Consider the following 26,114-nt stretch of genomic DNA (forward strand, 5'->3'; position numbering starts at 1 on the left):
CGCCCATTTGTGGACACGCCCCATCCGTGAATAGACAAGACACGCCCATATTTGGACACGCCCCATTAAGACCGCACCCATTTTAGACACGGACCAATAAAACGCCCTTTTATAGACCACGCCCACTTCCTGACCACGCCATCGATACCGCGCACGCTTTTGTGGGCGTGGTCTGATCCCGACCACACCCCCTTACCTGGAGACGGCCACGCCCACTTGCAGGCCACGCCCATCCGAAATTAAATGTCCGCTCATTTCTTTGGCCACGCCTCCTTTTGCACGTGTCACTCAATGCTCCTGAGGCCACGCCCATAAAACGCAGGCCGCGCCCACAGGGAGCCCCAAAATTCCCTTTGAGCTCCCCCCGAATTAACCCTGAGCCCGCGACCCCTCCCCAAATCCACTTTGGGACACCTAAAATTTCCTTGGGACCCCCAAAATCCCCCCAAATATCCCAAAATCCACTGTGACCCTCAAAATACCCCAAATAATCCCCAAAATCCCCTCTGGGACCCCTCAAAATCCTTCAAAATATCCCCAAATTCACTCTGGGACCCCCAAAACCCCTTCTAGGACCCCAAAATTCCCCCCGGGACTTCAAAACCCCCCTGAATTCCCCCAAATTCCCCTCAGGCACCCCCAAATTCCCCTCAGGCACCCCCAAAATCCCTCAAAATATCCCAAATTCACTCTGGGACCCCCAAACCCCTCTAGGACCCCCAAAACCCCCGTGAATTCCCCAAATCCCTTCTGAGACCCCCAAAATTGCCCTCAGACCCCCACAAAATTCCCCCAAAATCCCCTCTGGGACCCCCAAACTCCCCTGAGGCCCGGCCCCCTCGTCTTGGCCACGCCCATTCATCTATAGCCACGCCCACCTCCTCCTCCCATTGGCCGCAGCCCCCGCGGCGACCCGGAAGTGGCTCCGCCCAGGCCGTGCCCCGGAAGCGCAGCGGGAGCGGCGGGAGCGGCAGAGCGGCAGCCATGTGAGAGCGGCGGGGGAAAAACGGGGAAAAACCGGGAAAAAACGGGGGGAAAAGGGGAAAATCCGCGGGGAAATGTGGGGAGAACCGGAATGGGGAGCGGCGGGAGAACCGGGAGGGGAGCGGCGAGCGAGGGGAACCGGAGAGAGGCGGAACTGAGGAATGGGGGAACGGGGGGACGCGGAACGGGGCTGGGCCCGGGCCTGGGCCTGGGCTTGGTTTTGTCGCTGTGCTGGGCCTGCCGCTGTCCCCAAACCGTTCCGGTGTCCCCAAACCTGTCCCGGTGTCACTGAACCTGTCCCTGAACCTGTCCTGGTGTCCCCAAACCTGTCCCCATCCCTGTCCAGTGTCCTCAGACCTGTCCCCAGACCGGTCCCAGTGTCCCCAAACCTGTCCTGGTGTACCCAAACCTGTCCTGCCTTGTCCTGTTACATCCCTGTCTGCAGGATCCAGGTGTCCCCATGCTGTCCCCACATGTCCCAGTGTCACCATGATGTCCCCCACTGTCCCCAGGAGCTGCTGAACAAGCCCAAGAGCGAGATGACCCCCAAGGAGCTGCAGAAGCGTTCTCCATGTCCCTCCATGTCCCCATATCCCCTTGTTCCCTTGATTTCCATAATGTCCCCATGATATCCTGATGTCCCAATGATGTCCCTCTGGTATTCTGGTGTCCCCAACGTCCCCCTGGTGTCCCCAGGAGCTACTGAACAAGCCCAAGAGCGAGATGACCCCAGAGAACGTTCTCATGTCCCCCTGCTCCCTTGATGTTCCCCTGATTTCCATGATGTCCCCCTGGTATCCTGATGTCCCCACGATGTCCCTGATGTCCCCATTGTCCCCAGGAGCCTGCTGAACAAGCCCAAGAGCGAGATGACGCCCGAGGAGCTGCAGAAGCGCGAGGAGGAGGAGTTCAACACGGGCCCGCTGTCGGTGCTGACGCAGAGCGTCAAGAACAACACCCAGGTGCTCATCAACTGCCGCAACAACAAGAAGCTGCTGGGCCGCGTCAAAGCCTTCGACAGGTGCGTCCTCGCTGCCACCAAGGTGTCACCTGGCTCCCCAAGGTGTCACCTGAGTCAGATCAGCGTCCCCACGGTGTCCCTGTGGTGTCCTGTGGTGGCCTCGGTTCTCCCAAGTTCGGCTCAGTGGCCTCAAGGGGTGCCCCGGGCCTTCAACAGATTCATCTGCAGGGTTTTCAGTGTCCCCAAGGTGTCCCCAAGGTGTCCCCAAGGTGTCCCCAGGGTCCCTATGGTGTCCCCATGGTGTCCTCAGTGTCCCCTCGGTATCCCCAGGGTAACCCCAAGTTCGGCTCAGTGGCTTCAAGAGCTCTCCTGGGCCTTCAACAGATTCATCTCCGGGGTTTTCAGTGTCCCCAAGGTGTCCCCAAGGCCCCTGTGGTGTCCCCAGGGTCACATCAGTCTTCCTACAGTATCCTCCCATTTCCCTCCAAAATCCCCATCTTTTTTTCCCCCAAAATCCCTTATTTTTCCCCAAAATCCCTGTTTTCCCCCAAAATTCCCTTTTTTCCTCCCAAACTCCATTTCCTGACTCCAAAATCCCCAGTTCCCCCCCCCAAAATCCCCGTTTTTCCCCCAAACTCCATTTCCTGATCCCAAAACGACCGTTTTTCCCCAAAATCCCATTTTACCCCCCAAATCCCCATTTTTCCCCCAAAAATCCCTTTTTTTTCCTAAAATTCCCATTTTTCCCAAAAAAAATCCTATTTTCCCTCCCAAACTCCATTTCCTGACCCCAAAATCCCCATTTTTTTCCCCTCCAAAACCCCATTTTCCTTCCAAATCCCCATTTCCCCCCAAAATCCCCGTTTCCCCAAAATCTCCATTTTCCCCCCAAAACCCCATTCTTACCCCCAAATCCCCATTTTTTCCCCCCAAAACCCCCACTTTTTTCCCAAAACTCCCGTTTTCCCCCCAAAACCCCATTTTTCCCCCCAAACTCCATTTCCTGACCCCAAAACCCCCGGTTTTTTTTTGTTTTTTTTTTTTCCCAAAATCCCCATTTTCCCCCCCAAAACCCCCCGTTTTTCTCCCTCCCCTCCCAGGCACTGTAACATGGTGCTGGAGAACGTCAAGGAGATGTGGACGGAGGTGCCCAAGAGCGGCAAAGGCAAGAAGAAGTCCAAGCCCGTCAACAAGGACCGCTACATCTCCAAGATGTTCCTGCGCGGGGACTCCGTCATCGTGGTGCTCCGCAACCCCCTCATCGCTGGCAAATAGGGATGGGCATCTCCGGAACCTTCCGGAACCTTCCGGAACCTTCCCAGCTCCCCCAGAACCTTCCCAGAGCGGCTCCGTCATCGTGGGGCTCCGCAACGCCCCCATGGCTGGGAAATAGAGAATTCCTGATGGGAACATCTCCTGGAACCTTCCAGAACCTTCCTAGGTCCCTCAGAACCATCACAGATCCCCATGGAACCTTCCGGAACTTTCCCAGCTCCCCCAGAACCTTCCCAGAGCGGCTCCGTCATCGTGGTGCTCCGCAACGCCCTCATGGCTGGGAAATAGAGAATTCCTGATGGGAACATCTGCTGGAACCTTCCAGAACCTTCCCAGGTCCCTCAGAACCATCATAGATCCCCATGGAACCTTCTGGAACTTTCCCAGATCCTCCAGAACCATCACAGATCCCCATGGAACCTTCTGGAACCTTCCCAGGTCCCTCAGAACCTTCCCAGATCCTCCAGAACCATCACAGATCCCCATGGAACCTTCCGGAACCTACCGGAACCTTCCCAGCTCCCCCAGAACCTTCCCAGAGCGGCTCCGTCGTCGTGGTGCTCGGCAACGCCCCCATGGCTGGGAAATAGAGAATTCCTGATGGGAACATCTCCTGGAACCTTCCAGAACCTTCCCAGGTCCCTCAGAACCTTCCCAGATCCTCCAGAACCATCACAGATCCCCATGGAACCTTCCGGAACCTTCCTAGGTCCCTCAGAACCTTCCCAGATCCTCCAGAACCATCACAGATCCCCATGGAACCTTCCGGAACTTTCCCAGCTCCCCCAGAGCCTTCCCAGAGCGGCTCCGTCATCGTGGTGCTCCGCAACGCCCTCATGGCTGGGAAATAGAGAATTCCTGATGGGAACATCTGCTGGAACCTTCCAGAACCTTCCCAGGTCCCTCAGAACCTTCCCAGATCCTCCAGAACCATCACAGATCCCCATGGAACCTTCTGGAACCTTCCCAGCTCCCACAGAACCTTCCCAGAGCGGCTCCGTCATCGTGGTGCTCCGCAACGCCCTCATGGCTGGGAAGTAGGGATTGGTGGCTTTGGAACCTTCCAGAACCTTCTCAGAACCTTCCCAGATCCCCTTGGAACCTTCTAGAACCTTCCCAGATCCTCCAGAACCCTCCCAGATACCCCTGGAACCTTCCAGAACTTTCCAGAACCATCACAGATCCCCATGGAACCTTCCGGAACCTTCCAGAACCCTCCCAGATCCCCCTGGAACCTTCCGGAACCCTCCCAGATCCTCATGGAACCTTCCGGAACCTTCCAGAACCCTCCCAGATCCCCCTGGAACCTTCCAGAACCTTCCCAGATCCTCCAGAACCATCACAGATCCCCATGGAACCTTCCGGAACTTTCCAGAACCATCGTAGATCCCCTTGGAACCTTCTGGAACCCTCCAGAACCCTCGTAGATCCCCCTGGAACCTTCCAGAACCTTCCCAAATTCCCCCAGGAGCCCCCAAGACCTCCAGGAGCCCCCCAGGACCCCTCCCCCAAAATTCCCGGCCCGATTTTGGGGTTTTTTTGGGGGGATTTTGGGGAAGGATTTTTGGGAAGGATTTTGGGGTTTTGGGGGATTTTGGGAAGGATTTTGGGGTTTTGGGGATGGATTTTGAGTTTTTTGGGACGGATTTTGAGGGAATTTTGGAGGATTTTGGGGAAGGATTTCGAGGTTTTTTTGGGGAAGGATTTTGGGGTTTTGGGGGATTTTGGGAAGGATTTTGGGGTTTTGGGGATGGATTTTGAGTTTTTTGGGGACGGATTTTGAGGGAATTTTGGAGGATTTTGGGGAAGGATTTCGAGGTTTTTTTGGGGAAGGATTTTGGGTTTTGGGGGATTTTGGGAAGGATTTTGGGGGAGATTTTAGGGAAGGATTTGGGGGGATTTTGAGGGGGATTTTGAGGGTTTTTTTTGAGGATTTTGGGGAAGGATTTCGAGGTTTTTTGGGGAAGGATTTTGGGGTGTCCCCATCAATAAATTCTGCTCTGGTACCGGTGTCACCTCGTGTGTCCCCTCCTGTCACCCCCCCCCCCCTCCCAAAAAATGACAAAAAACCCCCCCAGGAGCATCCAAAGGTTTTTATTCCCCAAAAAATCCCAAAAAAAGGAAAAAGGGGGAGGCACCCGGGGGGGGGGGAGGGGACAGCAAAGGGGGCGTGTCCCAGTTTGGGGTGGGGGAGGGGGCTGGGACCCCCCCCTCAGATTTTCTTCTTTTGTGGCCGCACCCTCGGGAAGAGCTGGGGGGGGAAAGGGAGGTGAGACCCCCACCCAAAAAAAAAACCCAAAAAAAACCGATCCCAAAAAAAATCCCAATCCCAAAAACCCCAACCCCCAAAAAATAAAACCTGAGCCAAAAAAATAAAACCCGACCCCAAAAAATAAAACCTGAGCCAAAAAAGAAAACCTAACCCCCAAAAAACCCAAAAAAACAATCCCAAAAAATCCCAATCCCCAAAAAAATCCCAATCCCAAAAACCCCCAACCCCCAAAAAATAAAACCTGAGCCAAAAAAATAAAACCCAACCCCAAAAAATAGAACCTGACCCCCAAAAAACAAAACCCAAAAAATCCTAATCCCCAAAAAAATTCCAATCCCAAAAAAATCCCAATCCCAAAAAAATCCTAATCCCAAAAACCTCAACCCCAAAAAATAAAACCTGAGCCAAAAAAATAAAACCCAACCCCACAAAATAAAACCTGAGCCAAAAAAGAAAACCTAACCCCAAAAAATAAAACCCAACCCCAAAAAATAAAACCTGAGCCAAAAAAATAAAACCCAACCCCACAAAATAAAACCTGAGCCAAAAAAGAAAACCTAACCCCAAAAAATAAAACCCAACCCCAAAAAATAAAACCTGAGCCAAAAAAATAAAACCCAACCCCCAAAAAATAAAACCCAACCCCACAAAATAAAACCTGAGCCAAAAAAGAAAATCTAACTCCCCAAAAAAACCCAAAAAACCAATCTCAAAAAATCCCAATCCAAAAAAAATCCCAATCCAAAAAAAATCCCAATCCCAAAAAAATCCTAATCCCAAAAACCTTAACCCCAAAAAATAAAACCTGACCCCAAAAAATAAAACCCAACCCCAGAAAATAAAATCTGACCCCAAAAAAAACCCAAAAAAAACAATCCCAAGAAACAAAACCCAAAAAATCCTAATCCCCAAAAAAATCCCAATCCCAAAAAAATCCAAACCCCAAATAAACCCCTCAACCCCAATAAAAACCCAACCCCAAAAAATCCCAACACCAAGAAAACTCAACCTCAAAAAAACCCAAAAAAATCCAATCCCAAAAAACCCAACCCCCCCCCAAAAAATACCCCTCCCCAAATTATCCTATAGGACCCCTCCCCAATGGATTTATCCCCTATGGGACCCCTCCCCAAACCCTTTATCCCCTCTAAGACCTCTCCCCAATGGATTTAACCCCTAAGACCCCTCCCCAATAGATTTAACCCCTACGGGACCCCTCCCCAACGGATTTACCCCCTCTAAGACCCCTCCCCAAACCCTTTATCCCCTATAGGACCCCTCCCCAAACTCTTTATCCCCTCTAAGACCCCTCCCCAATGGATTTAACCCCTATGGGACCCCTCCCCAATGGATTTACCCCCCCTGAGACCCCTCCCCAATGGATTTAACCCCTACGGGACCCCTCCCCAACTACCCCGGGCCCCTCAGGCGACCCCCAGAGCCCCCCTCACCCCGAAGTAGTTGCGGGGCACGTATCCCTCGTGGCCGTAGAGGGACCCCCACCACCAGTCGAGCTCCTCGGGGGGCTCGCGGCGCAGGACGGTCACCGGCTCCCCCTCGCGGAACGAGAGCTCGTCCCCGAACTCGGCGCTGTAATCCCAGAGCGCGTACACCACGCCGCTGTTGAGCACGCCCATGCCCTGCTCCACCTCTGCGGGGACACCCCGGAACAGAGAATGTCACCCCAAAACACAAAATGTTACCCCAAAACCGCCCCGGTACCACCATATTGACAGAAACCCCAAATGTCCCCAAAAATCCCCAAATATCCCCCAAATATCCCCAAATATCCCCACCCGACACGACCCCGCTGTTGGGCACGCCCATGCCCTGCTCCACCTCTGCGGGGACGCCCCGGAACACAGAATGTCACCCCAAAACCACAAAATGTCACCCCAAAACACAAAATGTCACCCCAAAACCGCCCCGGTACCACCATATTGACAGAAACCCCAAATGTCCCCAAAAATCCCCAAATATCCCCCAAATATCCCCACCCAACACGATCCCGCTGTTGCACACGCCCATGCCCTGCTCCACCTCTGTGGGGATGCCCCGGAACAGAGAATGTCACCCCAAAACCGCCCCGGTACCACCATATTGACAGAAACCCCAAATGTCCCCAAAAATCCCCAAAAATCCCCAAAAATCCCCAAATATCCCCAAAGCTCCCCACCCGACGCGACCCCCGCTGTTGAGCACGCCCATGCCCTGCTCCACCTCTGCGGGGACACCCAGAAACAGAGAATGTCACCCCAAAACCACCCCGGTACCACCATATTGACAGAAACCCCAAATGTCCCCAAATATCCCCCAAATATCCCCAAAGCTCCCCACCCGACGCGACCCCCGCTGTTGAGCACGCCCATGCCCTGCTCCACCTCTGCGGGGACGCCCCGGAACAGAGAAGGTCACCCCAAAACCGCCCCGGTACCACCATATTGACAGAAACCCCAAATGTCCCCAAAAATCCCCAAATATCCCCAAAGATCCCCAAAAATCCCCACCCAACACCACGCCGCTGTTGAGCACGCCCATGCCCTGCTCCACCTCTGCGGGGACGCCCCGGAACAGAGAATGTCACCCCAAAACACAAAATGTCACCCCAAAACCGCCCCGGTACCACCATATTGACAGAAACCCCAAATGTCCCCAAAAATCCCCAAAGATCCCCAAATATCCCCACCCGACACGACCCCGCTGTTGAGCACGCCCATGCCCTGCTCCACCTCTGCGGGGACGCCCCGGAACAGAGAATGTCACCCCAAAACCGCCCCGGTACCACCATATTGACAGAAATCCCAAATGTCCCCAAAAATCCCCAAATATTCCCAAAGATCCCCACCCGACACCACGCCGCTGTTGAGCACGCCCATGCCCTGCTCCACCTCTGTGGGGACGCCCCGGAACCAGAATGTCACCCCAAAACCACAAAATGTCACCCCAAAACTACAAAATGTTACCCCAAAACCGTCCCGGTACCACCATATTGACAGAAACCCCAAATATCCCCAAAAATCCCCAAATATCCACCAAATATCCCCAAAGATCCCCACCCGACACGACGCTGCTGTTGAGCACGCCCATGCCCTGCTCCACCTCTGCGGGGACGCCCCGGAACACAGAATGTCACCCCAAAACACAAAATGTTACCCCAAAACACAAAATGTTACCCCAAAACCGTCCAGAGACCCCCAAACCACCCCCGTGCTGCCGTACTGACAGAAACCCCAAATCTCCCCATAACCCCCAGTCCCTCCCAGTGGCTCCCAGTCCCTCCCAGTACACACCAGTGAGGGAGCTGGAGCAGTCGGCGTAGCCCTCGCGGTACGGGTCGCACCATAAACCCCATAAACCCCATAAACCCCCAATCCCAGTACCCCATAACCCCACATCCTCCATATCCCCCATCGCTCCCAGTGGCTCCCAGTCCCTCCCAGTTGCTCCCAGTACAGACCAGTGAGGTAGCTGGAGCAGTCAGCGTAGCCCTCGCAGTACGGGTCACACCATAAACCCCCAATATCCCCAGTTCCCAATCCCAGTACCCATAACCCCACATCCCCAGTCGCTCCCAGTGGCTCCCAGTCACTCCCAGTGCTCCCAGTACAGACCAGTGAGGTAGCTGGAGCAGTCGGCGTAGCCCTCGCGGTACGGGTCGCACCATAAACCCCATAAACCCCCAATCCCAGTACCCCATAACCCCACATCCCCAGTCCCTCCCAGTGGCTCCCAGTGCTCCCAGTACACACCAGTGAGGGAGCTGGAGCAGTTGGTGTAGCCCTCGCTGTACGGGTCGCACCATAAACCCCATAAACCCCATAAACCCCCAATCCCAGTACCCCATAACCCCACATCCCCAGTCACTCCCAGTGGCTCCCAGTCCCTCCCAGTGCTCCCAGTACAGACCAGTGAGGTAGCTGGAGCAGTCGGCGTAGCCCTCGCGGTACGGGTCGCACCATAAACCCCATAAACCCCATAAACCCCATAAACCCCCAATCCCAGTACCCCATAACCCCACATCCCCAGTCCCTCCCAGTGCTCCCAGTACACACCAGTGAGGGAGCTGGAGCAGTCAGGTCACACCATAAACCCCATAAACCCCATAAACCCCATAAACCCCCGATCCCAGTACCCATAACCCCACATCCCCAGTCCCTCCCAGTGGCTCCCAGTCCCTCCCAGTACACACCAGTGAGGTAGCTGGAGCAGTCGGCGTAGCCCTCGCGGTACGGGTCGCATTTCTCCACCGCCAGGCTGCCGTCGCTGGCCGTGGTGGCGAAGATGGCGGCGCCGTGCCGCACCAGGGCCACGCACACGCCGGTGTCGTTGCACGAGGCCGCGCAGTGCAGGGGGGTCCTGCAAAACCCCGAAAATGCGGGGGATGCGCCCCGAAAGTTGGGGGGGGCCACCCCCGAAAGTTGGGGGGACCACCCCCAAAAGTTGAGGGGCCACCCCCAAAAGTTGTTGTCCTGCCCCACCCTGCAAGTCCCTTAAGTCACTGTCCCCTGTGTCCCCTCATGTTCCCCCATTGTCCCCCCATTGTCCCCATTGTCCCCACCATTGTCCCCATTGTCCCCATGTTCCCATTCTCCCCCTCATTGTCCCCATTATCCCCATTGTCCCCCATGTCCCCATTATCCCCATTGTCCCCATTATCCCCATTGTCCCCCATGTCCCCATTGTCCCCCCCATTGTCCCCATGTCCCCATTATCCCCATTATCCCCATTGTCCCCCATGTCCCCATTGTCCGCCCCATTGTCCCCATTGTCCCCATGTCCCATTATCCCCATTGACCCCATTATCCCCATTGTCCCCATTGTCCCCATTATCCCCATTGTCCCCATGTCCCATTATCCCCATTGTCCCCATTATCCCCATTATCCCCATTATCCCCATTATCCCCATTGTCCCCACCATTGTCCCCATTATCCCCATTGTCCCCATTATCCCCATTATCCCCATTGTCCCCATTGTCCCCATTGTCCCCCCCATTGTCCCCACTGTCCCTCACCACCCGTGGCTGTCGGGGGAGTTGACGTTGGCGCCGCTGGCGATCAGGAACTCCACGATGGCGTAGTTGGCGCCGCAGATGGCGTTGTGCAGCGCCGTGATGCCCTCGTCGTTGGGCTGGCTCGGGTCGTTCAGCTGGGGACAGCCAGGCGTGTCCCCTCACTGCCACCTGGCTGTCCCTGCTGTCCCCTCACTGCCCCCCGGGTGTCCCTGCTGTCCCCTCACTGCCACCCCGGGACACCCCCGGGGACACCCCTGATGTCCCCATTGTCACCCAGCCCCGCTGTCCCCAACCCCCTGTCCCTGCTGTCCCCTCACTGCCACCCCGGGACACCCCCGGGGACACCCCTGATGTCCCCATTGTCACCCAGCCCCGCTGTCCCCAACCCCCTGTCCCTGCTGTCCCCTCACTGCCACCCCGGGACACCCCCGGGGACACCCCTGATGTCCCCATTGTCACCCAGCCCCGCTGTCCCCAACCCCCTGTCCCCACTGTACCCAAAGTTACCAACTCCCTGTCCCCACTGTCCCCACCTGTCCCCACTGTCCCCACTGTCCCCAACCCCTTCTCCGTGTCCCCCTCTCCATCCCCACCTTGTCCCCACCTTGTCCCCGCTGTCCTCCCGGTGTCCCCATTGTCACCTCTGCCACCGCCTGCTGCACCACGTCCAGCTCCCACTGTCCCTCCCCACTGTCCCCAGTGTCCCTGCTGTCCCCATTGTCACCTCTGCCACCGCCTGCTGCACCACGTCCAGCTCTCCGGTCAGGGCCGCGTCCAGCAGCAGCACCAGCGGGTTCAGCCGCACCCGCGCCCCGGGGCGGCGCCGCGGCGAGGAGGGGTCGCGCAGGGCCGAGCGCAGCTCCTGCCACAGCGGGGACATGGCCTTGGACACTGGGGACACCAGCCTGGGACAGCCCCGGGCATTGGGGACATGGCCTTGGACACTGGGGACACCACCCTGGGACAGCCCCGGACATTGGGGACATGGCCTTGGACACTGGGGACACCAGCCCGGGACAGCCCCAGACACTGGGGACACCACCTTGGACACTGGGGACACCACCCTGGGACAGCCCCGGACATTGGGCACATGGCCTTGGACACTGGGGACATCAGCCCAGGACAGCCCCGGACATTGGGGACATCACATTGGGACAGCCCCGGACATTGGGGACATCGCCTTGGACACTGGGGACACCAGCCCGGGACAGCCCCGGACATTGGGGACACCACCCTGGGACAGCCCCGGACATTGGGGACATCACACTGGGACAGCCCCGGACATTGGGGACGTGGCCTTGGACACTGGGGACACCAGCCCGGGACAGCCCTGGACACTGGGGACACCACACTGGGACAGCCCCGGACATTGGGGACACCACCCCCGGGACAGCCCTGGACATTGGGGACATCGCCTTGGACACTGGGGACACCAGCCCGGGACAGCCCCGGGCATTGGGGACATCAGCCCGGGACAGCCCCGGACACTGGGGACATTGCCTTTGACATTGGGGACACCACCCTGGGACAGCCCCGGGCATTGGGGACATGGCCTTGGACACTGGGGACACCAGCCCGGGACACTGGGGACATCACACTGGGACAGCCCCGGACATTGGGGACACCAGCCCGGGACAGCCCCAGACATTGGGGACACCACCCTGGTACACCCCCAGACCTTGGGGACACCAGCCCGGGGACCTTGAGGACACCGAGGACACCCCCGGGGCATTCCAGGGGACAATGACACCTCGGGGGTCTCAGAGGCACAGGGACACCGTGTGTGGGAGGGTCCCACAGTGACACTTGGGGGGGAGTGTCCCCAGTGACAGTGACACTCGGGGGAGGGTCCCACAGTGACACTTGGGGGAGTGTCCCCAGTGACAGTGACACTTGGGGATGTCCCACAGTGACAGTGACACTTGGGGGAGGGTCCCACAGTGTGACAGTGACACTTGAGGGGAGTGTCCCACAGTGACACTTGGGAGAGGGTCCCACAGCGACAGTGACACTTGGGGGAGTGTCCCCAGTGTGACAGTGACACTTGGGGATGTCCCACAGCGACAGTGACACTTGGGGGAGGGTCCCACAGCGACAACGCCACCGCCCGTCCCCACTCACCGGCACCTGCCCCGCTCCCCCGGCCGCCGCCGCCGCCGGTGCCACCGGGGCCGAACCCTCCAGGGCAGCAGCAGGAGGAGGAGGAGGAGGAGGAGGAGGAGGAAGAGGAGGAGGAAGAGGAGGAGGAGGAGGCGACAGCGGCAGCGCCGCCTCCCCGCCGCCTTCCCCCGGCGCGGCGGCCGTGCCGGGCCGGTGCAGCAGGCGCGGGATCAGCTGCCGGTAGTGGCGGGTGCGCGCCGGGGCGGCGGCGGGCCCGGGGCTCTGCTCCATCGAGCCCCGGCGCTTCAGCGGCCGCGGCATCTCCGCCAGAACCCGGGCGACCTCCTGGAACTCGGGCACCCTGCGGGCCTCGGGCGGCAGCAGCGGCTGCAGCCGCGTGGGGCTGAGCGGGCGGGCCGGGGGCGCCTCGGGGGGACCCTCCGGGGCGCCTCGGGGGGACCTTCCGGGGGTCCCTCGGCGTCCGAGCAGCGCAGGAGCCGCTCCAGCTCCGCCTCGGGCTCCGGAGGCTCGGGGGGCGCGGGGCGGGTGGGAGCTGGGGAGGGGGAAAAGGGGTGAGGGGGGGGGAGCACGGGAATTGGGGAGGGGGAAAGGGAGAGAGCACAAAAATCCCCTTTTTACCGCCCCAAAATCCCCTTTTTACACCCCCCAAATCCCCTTTTTACCCCCCAAACCTCCCAAAATCCCCTTCTTACCCCCCAAACCCCCCAAAAATCCCCTTTTTACACCCCCAAATCCCCTTTTTACCCCCCCCAAATCCCCTTTTTACCCCCCCAAATCCCCTTTTTACCCCCCCAAAATCCCCTTCTTACCGCCCCAAATTCCCTTTTTACCCCCCAAATCCCCTTCTCACTCCCCCATCCCCATTTTACCCCCCAAAATCCCCATTTTACCCCCTAAAATCCCCCTTTTACCCCCTTGAACCCCCCAAATCCCCTTTTTACCCTCCCCAAATCCCCTTTTTTACCCCCCTCAAACACCCCTAAACTCCCCAAAATCCCCTTTTTACCCCCCCAATCCCCATTTTACCCCCCCAATCCCCTTTTCACCCCCCCAAACACCCCTAAATCCCCAAAAATCCCCTTCTTACCCCCCAAAATCCCCTTTTTACCCCCCTCAAACACCCCCAAACACCCCTAAACTCCCCAAAATCCCCTTTTTACCCCCCAAAATCCCCTTTTTACCCTCCCCAAATCCCCTTCTTACTGCCCAAATCCCCCTTTTTACCCCCCAAAATCCCCTTTTTACCCCCCCAAATCCCCTTCTTACTGCCCCAAATTCCCTTTTTACCCCCCAATCCCCATTTTACCCTCCCCAAATCCCTTCTTACTGCCCCAAATCCCCATTTTACCCCCCAAAACCCCCTTTTCTCCTCCCCCCCCCCTTTTTTCCCCCTCCCCAAACCCCTCTCACCTTCCCCCCCAGCCATTCCCGCCGGGCCCAGCGCCGGCAGCTTTTGGGGTGACCCCCGCGGCGTCCCCCCGGCTTGGGGGGCGCTGCTGCCGCCGCCCGGGGGCGCCGCCCTGGGCCCCCCCTGCTCCCAGAAGGCGTTCTGGAGGCGGAAGATCATGGAGAGGGGCAGGGGCTTGTGGCGGGGGGGCCTGCCGGCCGGAGGGGGCACGGGGATGCGCGACACCGGCTGCTGTGGGTGCTGTGGGTGCTGCTGTGGGTGCTGAGGGCCCAGGGGCCACCCCCGGGGCAGCGTCCGCGGCCGGAACGGCGACAGCGACAGCGGCGACGTCCCCACCGTGGGCTCCTCGTGCTGCTGCTGCTGCTGCTGCTGCCGCCGCTCCAGAGGGGAGAGCTTGTAATTGCGCGGCAAAGTGGCGCTGTGGGAGCCGAAGGGGCCGTCCTGGGGAGAGGAAAGGGGGTTAAAAAAAAATTAAAAAAAAAAAAAAAAAAAATTGGGGGGGGGGTGGTGTTGAAAATGGGGTTGGAAAAAAAAAAAGGGGGTTTAAAGGGTTAAAGATGGGGTTGAAAGAAAAGGGGTTTGAAGGGTTAAAGATGGGGTTGAAAATGGGTTTAAAAAAGGAGTTTAAAGGGTTAAAGATGGGGTTAAAAAATGAGTTTAAAGGGTTAAAGATGGGGTTGAAAAAAAGGGGTTTGAAGGGTTAAAGATGGGGTTGAAAAAAAAGGGGTTTGAAGGGTTAAAGATGGGGTTAAAAACGGGTTAAAAAAGGAGTTTAAAGGGTTAAAGATGGGGTTAAAAACATGTTAAAGATGGGGTTGAAATGGGTTTAAAAAAGGAGTTTAAAGGGTTAAAGATGGGGTTGAAAAAGGCGTTTAAAGGGTTAAAGATGGGGTTAAAAATGGAGTTTAAAGGGTTAAAGATGGGGTTGAAAATGGGTTAAAAAAGGAGTTTAAAGGGTTAAAGATGGGGTTGAAAAAGGCGTTTAAAGGGTTAAAGATGGGGTTGAAAATGGGTTAAAAAGGGAGTTTAAAGGGTTAAAGATGGGGTTTAAAAAAAGGGGTTTAAAAGGTTAAAGATGGGGTTGAAAAAAAAGGGGTTTGAAGGGTTAAAGATGAGGTTGAAAATGGGTTAAAAAGGAGTTTAAAGGGTTAAAGATGGGGTTAAAAAGGGAGTTTAAAGGGTTAAAGATGGGGTTGAAAAGGGTGGTTTAAAGGGTTAAAGATGGGGTTAAAAAATGCGTTTAAAGGGTTAAAGATGGGGTTGAAAATGGGTTAAAAAAGGAGTTTAAAGGATTAAAGATGGGGTTTAAAAAAGGAGTTTAAAGGGTTGAAAATGGGGTTAAAAACGGGTTTAAAAAAGGAGTTTAAAGGGTTAAAGATGGGGTTTAAAAAAAGGAGTTTAAAAGGTTAAAGATGAGGTTAAAAATGGGTGTTAAAAGGGTTAAGAATGGGTTAAAAAGGAGTTTTAAAAGGGCTTTAAAGGGTTAAAAATGGGGGTTAAAAATGGGCTTTAAAAGGGTTATAAAGGGGTTAAAAATGGGCTTTAAAAATGGGTTAAAAATGAGTTTTAAAAGGGTTAAAAGTGGGTTAAAATGGAGCTTTAAAAGCGTTAAAAAGGGGTTAAAAATGGGTTTTAAAAGGGTTTAAAATGGCATAAAAGGGTTAAAAAGGTTTTGGTTTGTGGGGTTTTTTTTGGGGGGGGGTTTAAGCTTTGGGACCCCCCCCCCCCCAAAATCCCAAATTTCGGGGCCCACCTTGCCCGAATCCAGGCTGGATTCCCTCCACAGCCCCAGCGAGGGGCGGCCTTGGGGCTCGGGGGTCCCTGGGGAGGGGGGGACAACCGAGGTCATGGGGGGGGGGGACGGGGGGGACACACACACGACCCTAAAAAAATCCTGGAATTCCCTCGCCAAACTCAAATCCCAAAAAAACGTCCCCAGATTGCCCCAAAAAATGTCCCCAGATTCCCCCAAAAAATGTCCCCAGATTGCCCCAAAAAACGTCCCCAGATTGCCCCAAAAAACGTCCCAGATTCCCCCAAAAAACGTCCCCAGATTGCCCCAAAAAACGTCCCAGATTCCCCCAAAAAACGTCCCCAGATTGCCCCAAAAAATGTCCCCAGATTCCCCCAAAAAAGCCCCCCCAGACCCCCATAAACCCCAGCAGGTGCCACCCCCCGATGTCCCCAGGTGTCCCCAGGTGTCCCCAGGTGTCCCCAGACCCCTCCAGTGCCCCCAAATCCCCTTCCCCATCCCTGAGACCCCCCAAAAAAGCCCCAAACCCCCCCAAAAAGCCCCTCCAAACCTCCATAAACCCTATCAGGTGCCACCCCCCGATGTCCCCCGATGTCCCCAGGTGTCCCCAGGTGTCCCCAGGTGTCCCCAGGTGTCCCCAGCCCCCCTCTCACGGTCGTAGCCCCCCGGTTTTTTCTCGTAGGCCACGTCCAGGTCGGACTCGTTCCAACTCTTCTGCGGCCGCCGCTTGAGGCCGAGGTCATCTGGGGTGGGGACAGCGATGGGGACAGGGTTGGGGACACGGGGACAGCGATGGGGACACAGGGACAGCGATGGGGACAGGGTTGGGGACACGGGGACAGCGATGGGGACACCCCAGGAACAGCAATGGGGACACAGGGACAGGGTTGGGGACACGGGGACAGCGATGGGGACACAGGGACAGCGATGGGGACAGGGTTGGGGACATGGGGACAGCGATGGGGACAGGGTTGGGGACACGGGGACAGCGATGGGGACACAGGGACAGCGATGGGGACAGGGTTGGGGACACGGGGACAGCAATGGGGACACGGGGACAGCGATGGGGACACAGGGACAGGGTTGGGGACACGGGGACAGGGTTGGGGACACCCCAGGAACAGCAATGGGGACACGGGGACAGGGTTGGGGACACCCCAGGAACAGCAGTGGGGACACGGGGACAGGGATGGGGACACCCCAGGAACAGCAATGGGGACACGGGGACAGGGTTGGGGACACGGGGACAGGGTTGGGGACATAGGGACAATGATGGGGACAGGGTTGGGGACACGGGGACAGCGATGGGGACACCCCAGGAACAGCGATGGGGACACGGGGACAGCAATGGGGACATGGGGACAGGGTTGGGGACACGGAGACAGGGTTGGGGACACCCCAGGAACAGCAATGGGGACACCCCAGGAACAGCAATGGGGACACGGGGACGGGGTTGGGGACACGGGGACAGCGATGGGGACACCCCAGGAACAGCAATGGGGACACGGGGACAGGGTTGGGGACACGGGGACAGCGATGGGGACACCCCAGGGACAGCGATGGGGACATGGGGACAGGGTTGGGGACACGGGGACAGCGATGGGGACACAGGGACAGCGATGGGGACAGGGTTGGGGACACGGGGACAGCGATGGGGACACAGGGACAGCGATGGGGACACGGGGACGGGGTTGGGGACACAGGGACAGCGATGGGGACACAGGGACAGCGGTGGGGACAGGGTTGGGGACACGGGGACAGCGATGGGGACACAGGGACAGCGATGGGGACACGGGGACAGGGTTGGGGACATGGGGACAGGGTTGGGGACACGGGACAGCGATGGGGACAGGGTTGGGGACACGGGGACAGCGATGGGGACACCCCAGGAACAGCAATGGGGACACAGGGACAGGGTTGGGGACACGGGGACAAAGATGGGGACATGGGGACTGGGTTGGGGACAGGGTTGGGGACACGGGGACCGGGTTGGGGACAATGATGGGGACACGGGGACAGGGTTGGGGACAGGGTTGGGGACACAGGGACAATGATGGGGACAGAGATGGGGACACGGGGACCAGGTTGGGGACCGGGTTGGGGACTTAGGGACAGGGTTGGGGACAGAGGAACAATGTTGGGGAAAATGTTGGGGACACGGGGACAATGATGGGGACACGGGGACAGGGTTGGGGACAGTGATGGGGACACGGGGACAGGGTTGGGGACAGCCCGGGAGGGTTCAGGGACAGCCCAGGTGGCCCAAACCCCCCCGAGCACAGAGCAGCCCCTCTCTGTGTCCCCATGTCCCCATCTTGTCCCCGCCTTGTGCCCCCCATGTCCCCCTCTCTGTCCCCCCTTTTTCCCCCCATGTCCCCCCATGTCCCCCTCTCTGTCCCCCCCTTTTTCCCCCCCTTTATCCCCCCATGTCCCCCTCTCTGTCCCCCCATGTCCCCCCCGTTTCCCCTCCATGTCCCCCCTTTTTCCCTCTTTTATCCCCCCCTTATCCCCCCGTTTTTCCCCCCTTATCTCCCCCCATGTCCCCCCCTTTATCCCCCATTTCCCCCCCATCCTCCCTCTTGTCCCCCCCATGTCCCCCCCCTTTTTCCCCCTATGTCCCCCCCCTTATCCCCCCCATGTCCCCCCCTTTGTCCCCTCTCTGTCCCCCCCCTTTATCCCCCTCATGTCCCCCCCTTTTTCCCTCCTTTATCTCCCCCTCATACCCCCATGTCCCCCCATTTATCCCCCCCATGTCCCCCCCTTGTCCCCTCTCTGTCCCCCCCTTTCCCCCCCTTATCCCCCATGTCCCCCCCATGTCCCCCCCCCTTTTCCCCCCCATGTCCCCCCCTTATCCCCCCCCATGTCCCCCCCTTTTCCCCTCCTTTATCCCCCCCGTCCCCCCCTTTATCTCCCCATGTCCCCCCCATATCCCCTCCTTTTTCCCTCCTTTATCGCCCCCTTATCCCCCTCATGTCCCCCCCTTTTCCCCCCCATGTCCCCCCCTTATCTCCCCCCCATGTCCCCCCCTTTATCCCCCCATGTCCCCCCCTTATCTCCCCCCATGTCCCCCCCTGCCCCGTGTCCCTCACCCTGCGTCCGGAACGTTCCGGGGGGGCCGCTCAGGGACGGGTACAGCGCCTGCACCTCGTACGGGGGGGGGGCCGGGGGTCTCTCGGTGCCGAACGCCCCCCCCGGGGACCCCCCGAGCCCCCCCAGGAGCTCGAAGGGCCGCAGGAGGAGGGAGGGGGGGGGGCGTGGGGAGGGGGCTCTGCCCGGGCCGGGCACCGCCAGCACCTTGGGCCGAGGGGAGGGGGCTCGTTCCGGCTCCGCCCCCCCCAGGAAATGGGGCGGGGGTCGCCCCAAAGGCTCCCCGAGACCCCCCCCCAATTCCAGAGCGTCCCCCAGGAGGCTCCGGCGGCTCGAGCGGCTCCGGCCGGGGCTGCTCTGCTCCTGGGCACGAAGGGGTTAAACGGGGTTTAGGGGAATTTAAGGGGGATTGGGGGGGGATTCGGGGACCCCTCCCCAAAATCCCCCCCCCCCCCCCAAAAAAAAAAAATAAAAAATTCCCGGGGCTCACTTTGGGGGGGGGGTCCGGGCCCGTCCGTCCAGAGGGACTCGAGCTGGCGGGAGAGCTCGTCCACCTTGGCCACGGCCGTGTCCAGCTCCACCTGCTTCAGGTCCATGTGCTGCATGGCCAGGGCTGAAAATGGGGTGAGAACAGGGGATTTAGGAACATGGGTGAGGATTTGGGGTCATGGGTTTGGGTTTAGGGTCATGGATTTGGGGTGGGGATAAAGGATTTGGGATGGAGGGTAAAGGATTCCTCCACGGCCGTGTCCAGCTCCACCTGCTTCAGGTCCATGTGCTGCATGGCCAGGGCTGAAAATGGGGTGAGAACAGGGGATTTAGGAACATGGGTGAGGATTTGGGGACGTGGGTTTGGGGTCATGGATTTGGGGTGGGGATAAAGGGTTTGGCCACTTTGGCCACGGCCGTGTCCAGCTCCACCTGCTTCAGGTCCATGTGCTGCATGGCCAGGGCTGGATTTGGGGTGAGAAAAGGGGATTTAGGAACATGGGTGAGGATTTAGGGACGTGGGTTTGGGTTTAGGGTCATGGATTTGGGGTGGGAACAAAGGGTTTGGGATGGAGGGTAAAGGATTCCTCCACAGCCGTGTCCAGCTCCACCTGCTTCAGGTCCATGTGCTGCATGGCCAGGGCTGAAAATGGGGTCAGAACAGGGGATTTAGGAACATGGGTGAGGATTTAGGGACGTGGGTTTGGGTTTAGGGTCAGGGATTTGGGATGGAGGGTAAAGGATTCCTCCACGGCCGTGTCCAGCTCCACCTGCTTCAGGTCCATCTGCTGCATGGCCAGGGCTGGATTTGGGGTGAGAAAAAGGGGATTTAGGAACATGGGTTTGGGGTGGGAATAAAGGATCCACGGTCATGGGTTTGGGGTGAGAATACAGGATTTAGGGTCATGGGTTTGGGGTGGGAATAAAGGATTTAGGAACATGGATTTGGGGGAAAAGGGGATTTAGGAACATGGGTTTGGGGTGAGAATACAGGATTTAGGAACATGGGTTTGGGGTGGGAATAAAGGATCCACGGTCATGGGTTTGGGGTGAAAATACAGGATTTAGGGTCATGGGTTTGGGGTGGGAATAAAGGATTTAGGAACATGGATTTGGGGGAAAAGGGGATTTAGGAACATGGGTTTGGGGTGAGAATACAGGATTTAGGAACATGGATTTGGGGGGGGAAGGGATTTAGGAACATGGGTTTGGGGTGAGAATACAGGATTTAGGAACATGGATTTGGACTGGCAAAAGGGATTTAGGAACATGAGTTTGGGGTGAGAATACAGGATTTAGGAACATGGATTTGGGGAGAAAAAGGGATTTAGGAACATGGGTTTGGGGTGAGAATATGGGATTTAGGAACATGAGTTTGGGGTGAGAATACAGGATTTAGGAACATGGATTTGGGGTGGGAATAAAGGATCCGGGGTCGTGGATTTGGGGTCCATGGGCTGCATGACCAGGGCTGGATTTGGGGTAGGAAAATGGGATTTAGGGGCACAGATTTGGGGTGGGGGATAAAGGATTTGGGGTGGGGGGCACCCCCAGATTTGGGGCACACACAGATTTTGGGGTGGGGGGTCACACACAGATTTAGGGTCGGGGTCCCCCCACATTTAGGGGTCCCCCCGTATTTGGGGGTGGGGGTCACACACAGATTTAGGGTCGGGGTTCCCCCCACATTTAGGGGTCTCCCCGGATTTGGGGTGAAGGTCACACACAGATTTAGGGTCGGGGTTCCCCCCACATTTAGGGGTCTCCCCGGATTTGGGGTGAAGGTCACACACAGATTTTGGGGTGGGGGTCACACACAGATTTAGGGTCGGGGTCCCCCCAGATTTTGGGGTCCCCCCGGATTTGGGGTGAAGGTCACACACAGATTTAGGGGTGGGGGTCACACACAGATTTAGGGTCGGGGTCCCCCCGAATTTGGGGTGAAGGTCGCACACAGATTTAGGGTCGGGGTTCCCCCCAGATTTTGGGGTCCCCCCGGATTTGGGGGTGGGGGTCACACACAGATTTAGGGTCGGGGTTCCCCCACATTTAGGGGTCCCCCCCGGATTTTGGGGTGAAGGTCACACACAGATTTAGGGTCAGGATCCCCCCACATTTAGGGGTCCCCCGTATTTGGGGTTGGGGGTCACACACAGATTTAGGGTCAGGATCCCCCCACATTTAGGGGTCCCCCGTATTTGGGGTTGGGGGTCACACACAGATTTAGGGTCGGGGTCCCCCCAGATTTTGGGGTCCCCCCGGATTTGGGGGTGGGGGTCACACACAGATTTAGGGGTGGGGGTCGCACACAGATTTAGGGTCGGGTTCCCCCCACATTTTGGGGTCCCCCCCCCGTATTTGAGGTTGGGGGTCACACACAGATTTAGGGGTGGGGGTCACACACAGATTTAGGGTCGGGTTCCCCCCACATTTTGGGGTCCCCCGGATTTGGGGTGAAGGTCACACACAGATTTAGGGTCGGGGTCCCCCCACATTTTGGGGTCCCCCGGATTTGGGGTTGGGGGTCACACACAGATTTAGGGTCGGGGTCCCCCGGATTTGGGGTGAAGGTCACACACAGATTTTGGGGTGGGGGTCACACACAGATTTAGGGTCGGGGTCCCCCCACATTTAGGGGTCCCCCCCGGATTTTGGGGTGAAGGTCACACACAGATTTTGGGGTTGGGGGTCACACACAGATTTAGGGTCGGGGTCCCCCCACATTTAGGGGTCCTCCCGTATTTGGGGGTGGGGGTCCCCCCCCGGATTTGGGGTGAATGTCACACACAGATTTAGGGTCGGGGTCCACCCACATTTAGGGGTCCCCCCCGGATTTGGGGTGAAGGTCACACACAGATTTAGGGGTGAAGGTCACACACAGATTTAGGGTCGGGGTCCCCCCAGATTTTGGGGTCCCCCCGGATTTTGGGGTGGGGGTCACACACAGATTTAGGGTCGGGGTCCCCCCACATTTAGGAGTCCCCCCGTATTTGGGGTTGGGGGTCACACACAGATTTTGGGGTGGGGGTCACACACAGATTTAGGGTCGGGGTCCCCCCACATTTAGGGGTCCCCCCCGGATTTTGGGGTGCCCCTGCTCACACTGGAAGGTCAGGTCCAGCAGGTCCTGGGCGCTGCGCAGCCGCTCGCTCGCCATCCTGGGGGGCGGGGGGGGGGGGAAATTGGGGGCGTTTGGGGCTTTTTGGGGGGTCTGGGGGCTTTGGGGACACCCGGGGACATTGGGAGGGGGGCACCTGATGGGGTCTGGGGGGGTTTTGGGGGGGTTTTGGGGCTTTTTTTGGGGTGTTTGAGGCTTTTTTTTGGGGGGGGCGAGTCTGGGGTTTTTTTGGGGTGGGTTTGGGGTTTTTGGGGGGCTGTGACTTTTTAGGGGGGGTCTGGTGACACTGGGGGGACACCGGGGGACAGCGGGGGGTGGCACCTGATGGGGTTTGTGGGGTTTTGGAGGGGTTTTTGGGGGGGTTTAGGGCTTTTTTGGGACGGATTTATGGGGTTTTGGGGTGAATTTAGGGGGGTTTTTTTGGGGGGTCTCGGGGGTGGGGAAGGGGATTTGGGGGGGTCCGGGGGGTTTGGGGACACTGAGGGGACACCTGGGGACATCGAGGGGGTGGCACCTGATGGGGTTTGTGGGATTTTGGTGCTTTCTGGGGGGGATTTCAGCACATTTTGGGGTGATTTTAGCGCATTTTGGGGTGATTTTAGCACATTTTAGGGTGATTTTAGCACATTTTGGGGTGATTTTAGCGCTTTTTGGGGTGATTTTAGCACATTTTAGGGTGATTTTAGCGCTTTTTTTTGAGGGATTTTAGCATTTTTGAGACGATTTTAGCTCGTTTTAAAAGATTTTTAGCACTTTTTCTGAGGATTTTAGTGCTTTTTGGGCGATTTTGGTGCTTTTTTTTGAGGATTTTAGCGCTTTTTGGGGCGATTTTTGTGCTTTTTTCTGAGGATTTTAGCGCTTTTGGGGCAATTTTGGTGCTTTTTTTTGAGGATTTTAGCGCTTTTTGGGCGATTTTGGTGCTTTTTTTTGAGGATTTTAGCGGATTTTTAGGGGAATTTTACCCCTTTTCGGGTTGATTTTAACACTTTTTAGGGCGATTTTAGCACTTTTGGGGTGATTTAACCACTTTTTAGGGAGCTTTCAGCACTTTTTTAGGAGGATTTTGGCGCTTTTTGGGCTGATTTTGGCACTTTTGGAGAGGATTTTAGCAGGTTTTTAAAGGATTTGAGCGCTTTTTATCAAATATTTGAGCACTTTTTGGGGCGAATTTTCGCACTTTTGGAAGGATTTCAGGACGGGGAGGGGCTCCCGGTTATTTTGGGGGGGATTTTGGACATTTTGGGGACATTTTGGGGAAAATTTTGGGAATATTTTGGCGAGATTTTGGGGAAAATTTTGGGAATATTTTGGCGAGATTTTGGGGATAATTTGGGGAAATTTTGGGGATATTTTGGGGACCTTTTTGGGATGTTTTGGGGACATTTTGGGGACATTATTGGGGATATTATGGGGACATTTGGGGGACGTTTTGGGGAAAATTTTGGGGACATTTTGGGGATATTTTGGGGACCTTTTTGGGATGTTTTGGGGACATTTTGGGGACATTATTGGGGATATTATGGGGACATTTTGGGGACATTTTGGGAAAAATTTTGGGGACATTTTGGGGACATTGTGGGGACATTTTGGGGAGATTTTGGAGGTATTTAGGGGACATTTTAGGGATGTTTTGGGGAAGATTTTGGGATAATTTGGGGACATTGTGGGGACATTTTGGGGAAAATTTTGGGGAAAATTTTGGGGACATTTGGGGGATATTTTGGGGACATTTTGGGGATATTGTGGGGACATTTTGGGGACATTTTTGGGGAAAATTTTGGGGATATTTTGGGGATATTGTGGGGATATTTTGGGGGTATTTAGGGGCCATTTGGGGGATATTTTGAGGACATTTAGGGGATATTTAGGGGATATTTTGGGGACGTTTTGGGGACACCCCCGGCCCCGATCCTGGGAACGCCGCGAGCGGGGCGTGCCCGGACCCGCCGGGGCTCGCAGAGCACAACAGTAATTACCGTAATTACCGTAATTAGCGCTAATTAACCGCGGGGGGGGGGGGGGGGGCGGCCACGCCCACACCCCCCGGGGCGGGGCCCAAGCGGGGGCACCCCCAGAGCCCCGAATTTGGGGGGGTTTGGGGCTTTTTTGGGGGGGGATTTTTTGATTTTCTGAGATTTTTTGGGTTTTTTGGGATATTCTTTGCTTATTTTATTTTATTTTATTTTATTTTATTTTATTTTATTTTATTTTATTTTATTTTATTTTATTTTATTTTGGAGGGTTTAAGGGACTATAAAATGTTGGGGGGGGATTTTTAGGGGAATTTATTTTTATTTTTGTGGGAATTTTGGGGGATTTGTTGAGATTTTTTGGAGGATTTTTTGTGGGTTTTTAAATTTAATTTTGAGGGGATTTTTAGGATTTTTGGGGGGATTTTTTGAGTTTTTTTGAGGATTTTTGGGGTTTTTTTTTAATTTTATTTTTTGGGGGAGATGGGGGATTTTTTGGAATTTTTTGAGGATTTTTTTTTTAATTTTAATAATTTTTTTTGAGTTTTTTAGGGGGAGATTTTCTTGGGATTTCTTTGATTTTTGGGGGGATTTTTCGGTTTGTTATTTAGGAGGAGATTTTGGAATTTTTGGGTGATTTTTGGGGTTTTTTTTCTGAGGATTTTTTTAGGGATTTTTGGGGGGGATTTTTGGGGATTTTTTTGAGGATTTTTTGGGGATTTTTTAGGGATTTTTGGGGAGTTCTTTGGGTTGGATTTGGGGCTCTGGGGGAGGTTTTGAGGGACCCCGGCCCTGAATTGGGGACACACCCGGGGGTGTCACCCCCACCCCACCCCCGGCACCCCAAAATCCCACCCGGGGGGGGTTCGGGACCCCCAAATCCCACTCGAGACCCCAAAATCCCACCCGTGGGGGGTTCGGGACCCCAAAATTCCACTCGAAACCCCCAAATCCCACCCGGGGGGGGTTCGGGACCCCCAAATCCCACTCGAGACCCCAAAATCCCACCCGGGGGGGCTTCGGGATCCCCAAATCCCACTCGAGACCCCAAAATCTCACTCGAGACCCCAAAATTCCACCCGGGGGGGGGTTCGGGACCCCAAAATCCCACTCGAGTCCCCAAAATCCCACCCGGGGGGGGTTCGGGACCCCCAAATCCCACCCAGGGGTGTCACCCCCACCCCAGGACCCCCAAATCCCACCCGGGGGGGTTCCAGACCCACCCCAGGAGCCCAAATTTGAGTCGGGGGGTCCGGACCCATCCCAGACACCCCAAAATCCCCCCCGGGGGTCCCTCCTGGGGGTCGGTACTCGCGGGGGGGGTCCCGGGGGGTACCTGGGAGGTCCCGGTGGGAAGGGGAGGGGTCCCGGTGGGTCCCGGTCGGTACCGGAGGGGTCTGGGTGGGTCCCGGTGGGTCCCGGGGAGGTCCCGGAGGGGTCCCGGAGGGTCCCGGTGGGTACCTGGGCGTTACCGGAGGGTCCCGGAGGGTCCCGGTGGATACCTGGGAGTTACCGGAGGTTCCCGGTTGGTACCGGAGGGGTCCCGGTGTGTCCCGTTGGGTCCCTGGACGTTACCGGAGGGTCCCGTTCGGTACCTGGGCGTTACCGGAGGGGTCCCGGTGTGTCCCGGTGGGTACTTGGGCGGTACCGGAGGGTCCCGTTGG

General features: G+C 56.7%; 3 protein-coding genes across 46 annotated transcripts; 2 read left to right on the forward strand and 1 right to left on the reverse strand.

Moving 5' to 3' along the window:
- Nucleotides 1–905: 905 nt before the first annotated feature.
- Nucleotides 906–5,235, forward strand: SNRPD2 (small nuclear ribonucleoprotein D2 polypeptide). Of its 3 annotated transcripts, none has more exons than XM_054518357.1 (4): nt 906–986; nt 1,826–2,005; nt 3,046–3,249; nt 3,732–5,235. In XM_054518357.1, coding segments are annotated over exons 1-3 (357 nt in total). In that variant the 5' UTR covers nt 906–984; the 3' UTR covers nt 3,221–3,249; nt 3,732–5,235. The 3 variants fall into 3 exon arrangements, with proteins under 3 accessions (XP_054374332.1, XP_054374333.1, XP_036261703.1); XM_054518358.1 differs by having other exon boundaries at nt 3,983–5,235; XM_036405810.2 differs by having other exon boundaries at nt 3,046–5,235.
- On the forward strand, nt 3,223–5,235 carry LOC118701177 (uncharacterized). Of its 42 annotated transcripts, XM_054518353.1 has the most exons (7): nt 3,223–3,378; nt 3,651–3,721; nt 3,851–3,921; nt 4,132–4,322; nt 4,425–4,455; nt 4,497–4,578; nt 4,661–5,235. In XM_054518353.1, the coding sequence occupies exons 1-7, from the start codon at nt 3,223–3,225 to the stop codon at nt 5,001–5,003; spliced, it is 945 nt and encodes a 314-aa protein (XP_054374328.1). In that variant the 3' UTR covers nt 5,004–5,235. The 42 variants fall into 42 exon arrangements, with proteins under 42 accessions (XP_054374328.1, XP_054374312.1, XP_054374326.1 ...); XM_054518337.1 differs by having other exon boundaries at nt 4,132–4,455; XM_054518351.1 differs by lacking the exon at nt 4,425–4,455 and having other exon boundaries at nt 4,132–4,414; nt 4,528–4,578.
- A 63-nt stretch (nt 5,236–5,298) lies between these two features.
- PPP1R13L (protein phosphatase 1 regulatory subunit 13 like) lies at nt 5,299–25,939 on the reverse strand. The gene is given in 14 exon segments (XM_054518359.1): nt 5,299–5,471; nt 6,944–7,143; nt 9,682–9,848; nt 10,505–10,638; nt 11,229–11,366; nt 12,626–13,078; nt 13,081–13,157; nt 14,036–14,474; nt 15,787–15,854; nt 16,440–16,529; nt 18,876–19,247; nt 19,364–19,486; nt 22,465–22,520; nt 25,787–25,939. Coding segments are annotated over 13 exon segments (2,355 nt in total). The 5' UTR covers nt 22,520; nt 25,787–25,939; the 3' UTR covers nt 5,299–5,432.
- Nucleotides 25,940–26,114: the final 175 nt, after the last annotated feature.

The sequence above is a fragment of the Molothrus ater genome, unplaced genomic scaffold, assembly GCF_012460135.2.
Source record: "Molothrus ater isolate BHLD 08-10-18 breed brown headed cowbird unplaced genomic scaffold, BPBGC_Mater_1.1 matUn_MA696, whole genome shotgun sequence".
NCBI lineage: Eukaryota > Metazoa > Chordata > Aves > Passeriformes > Icteridae > Molothrus > Molothrus ater.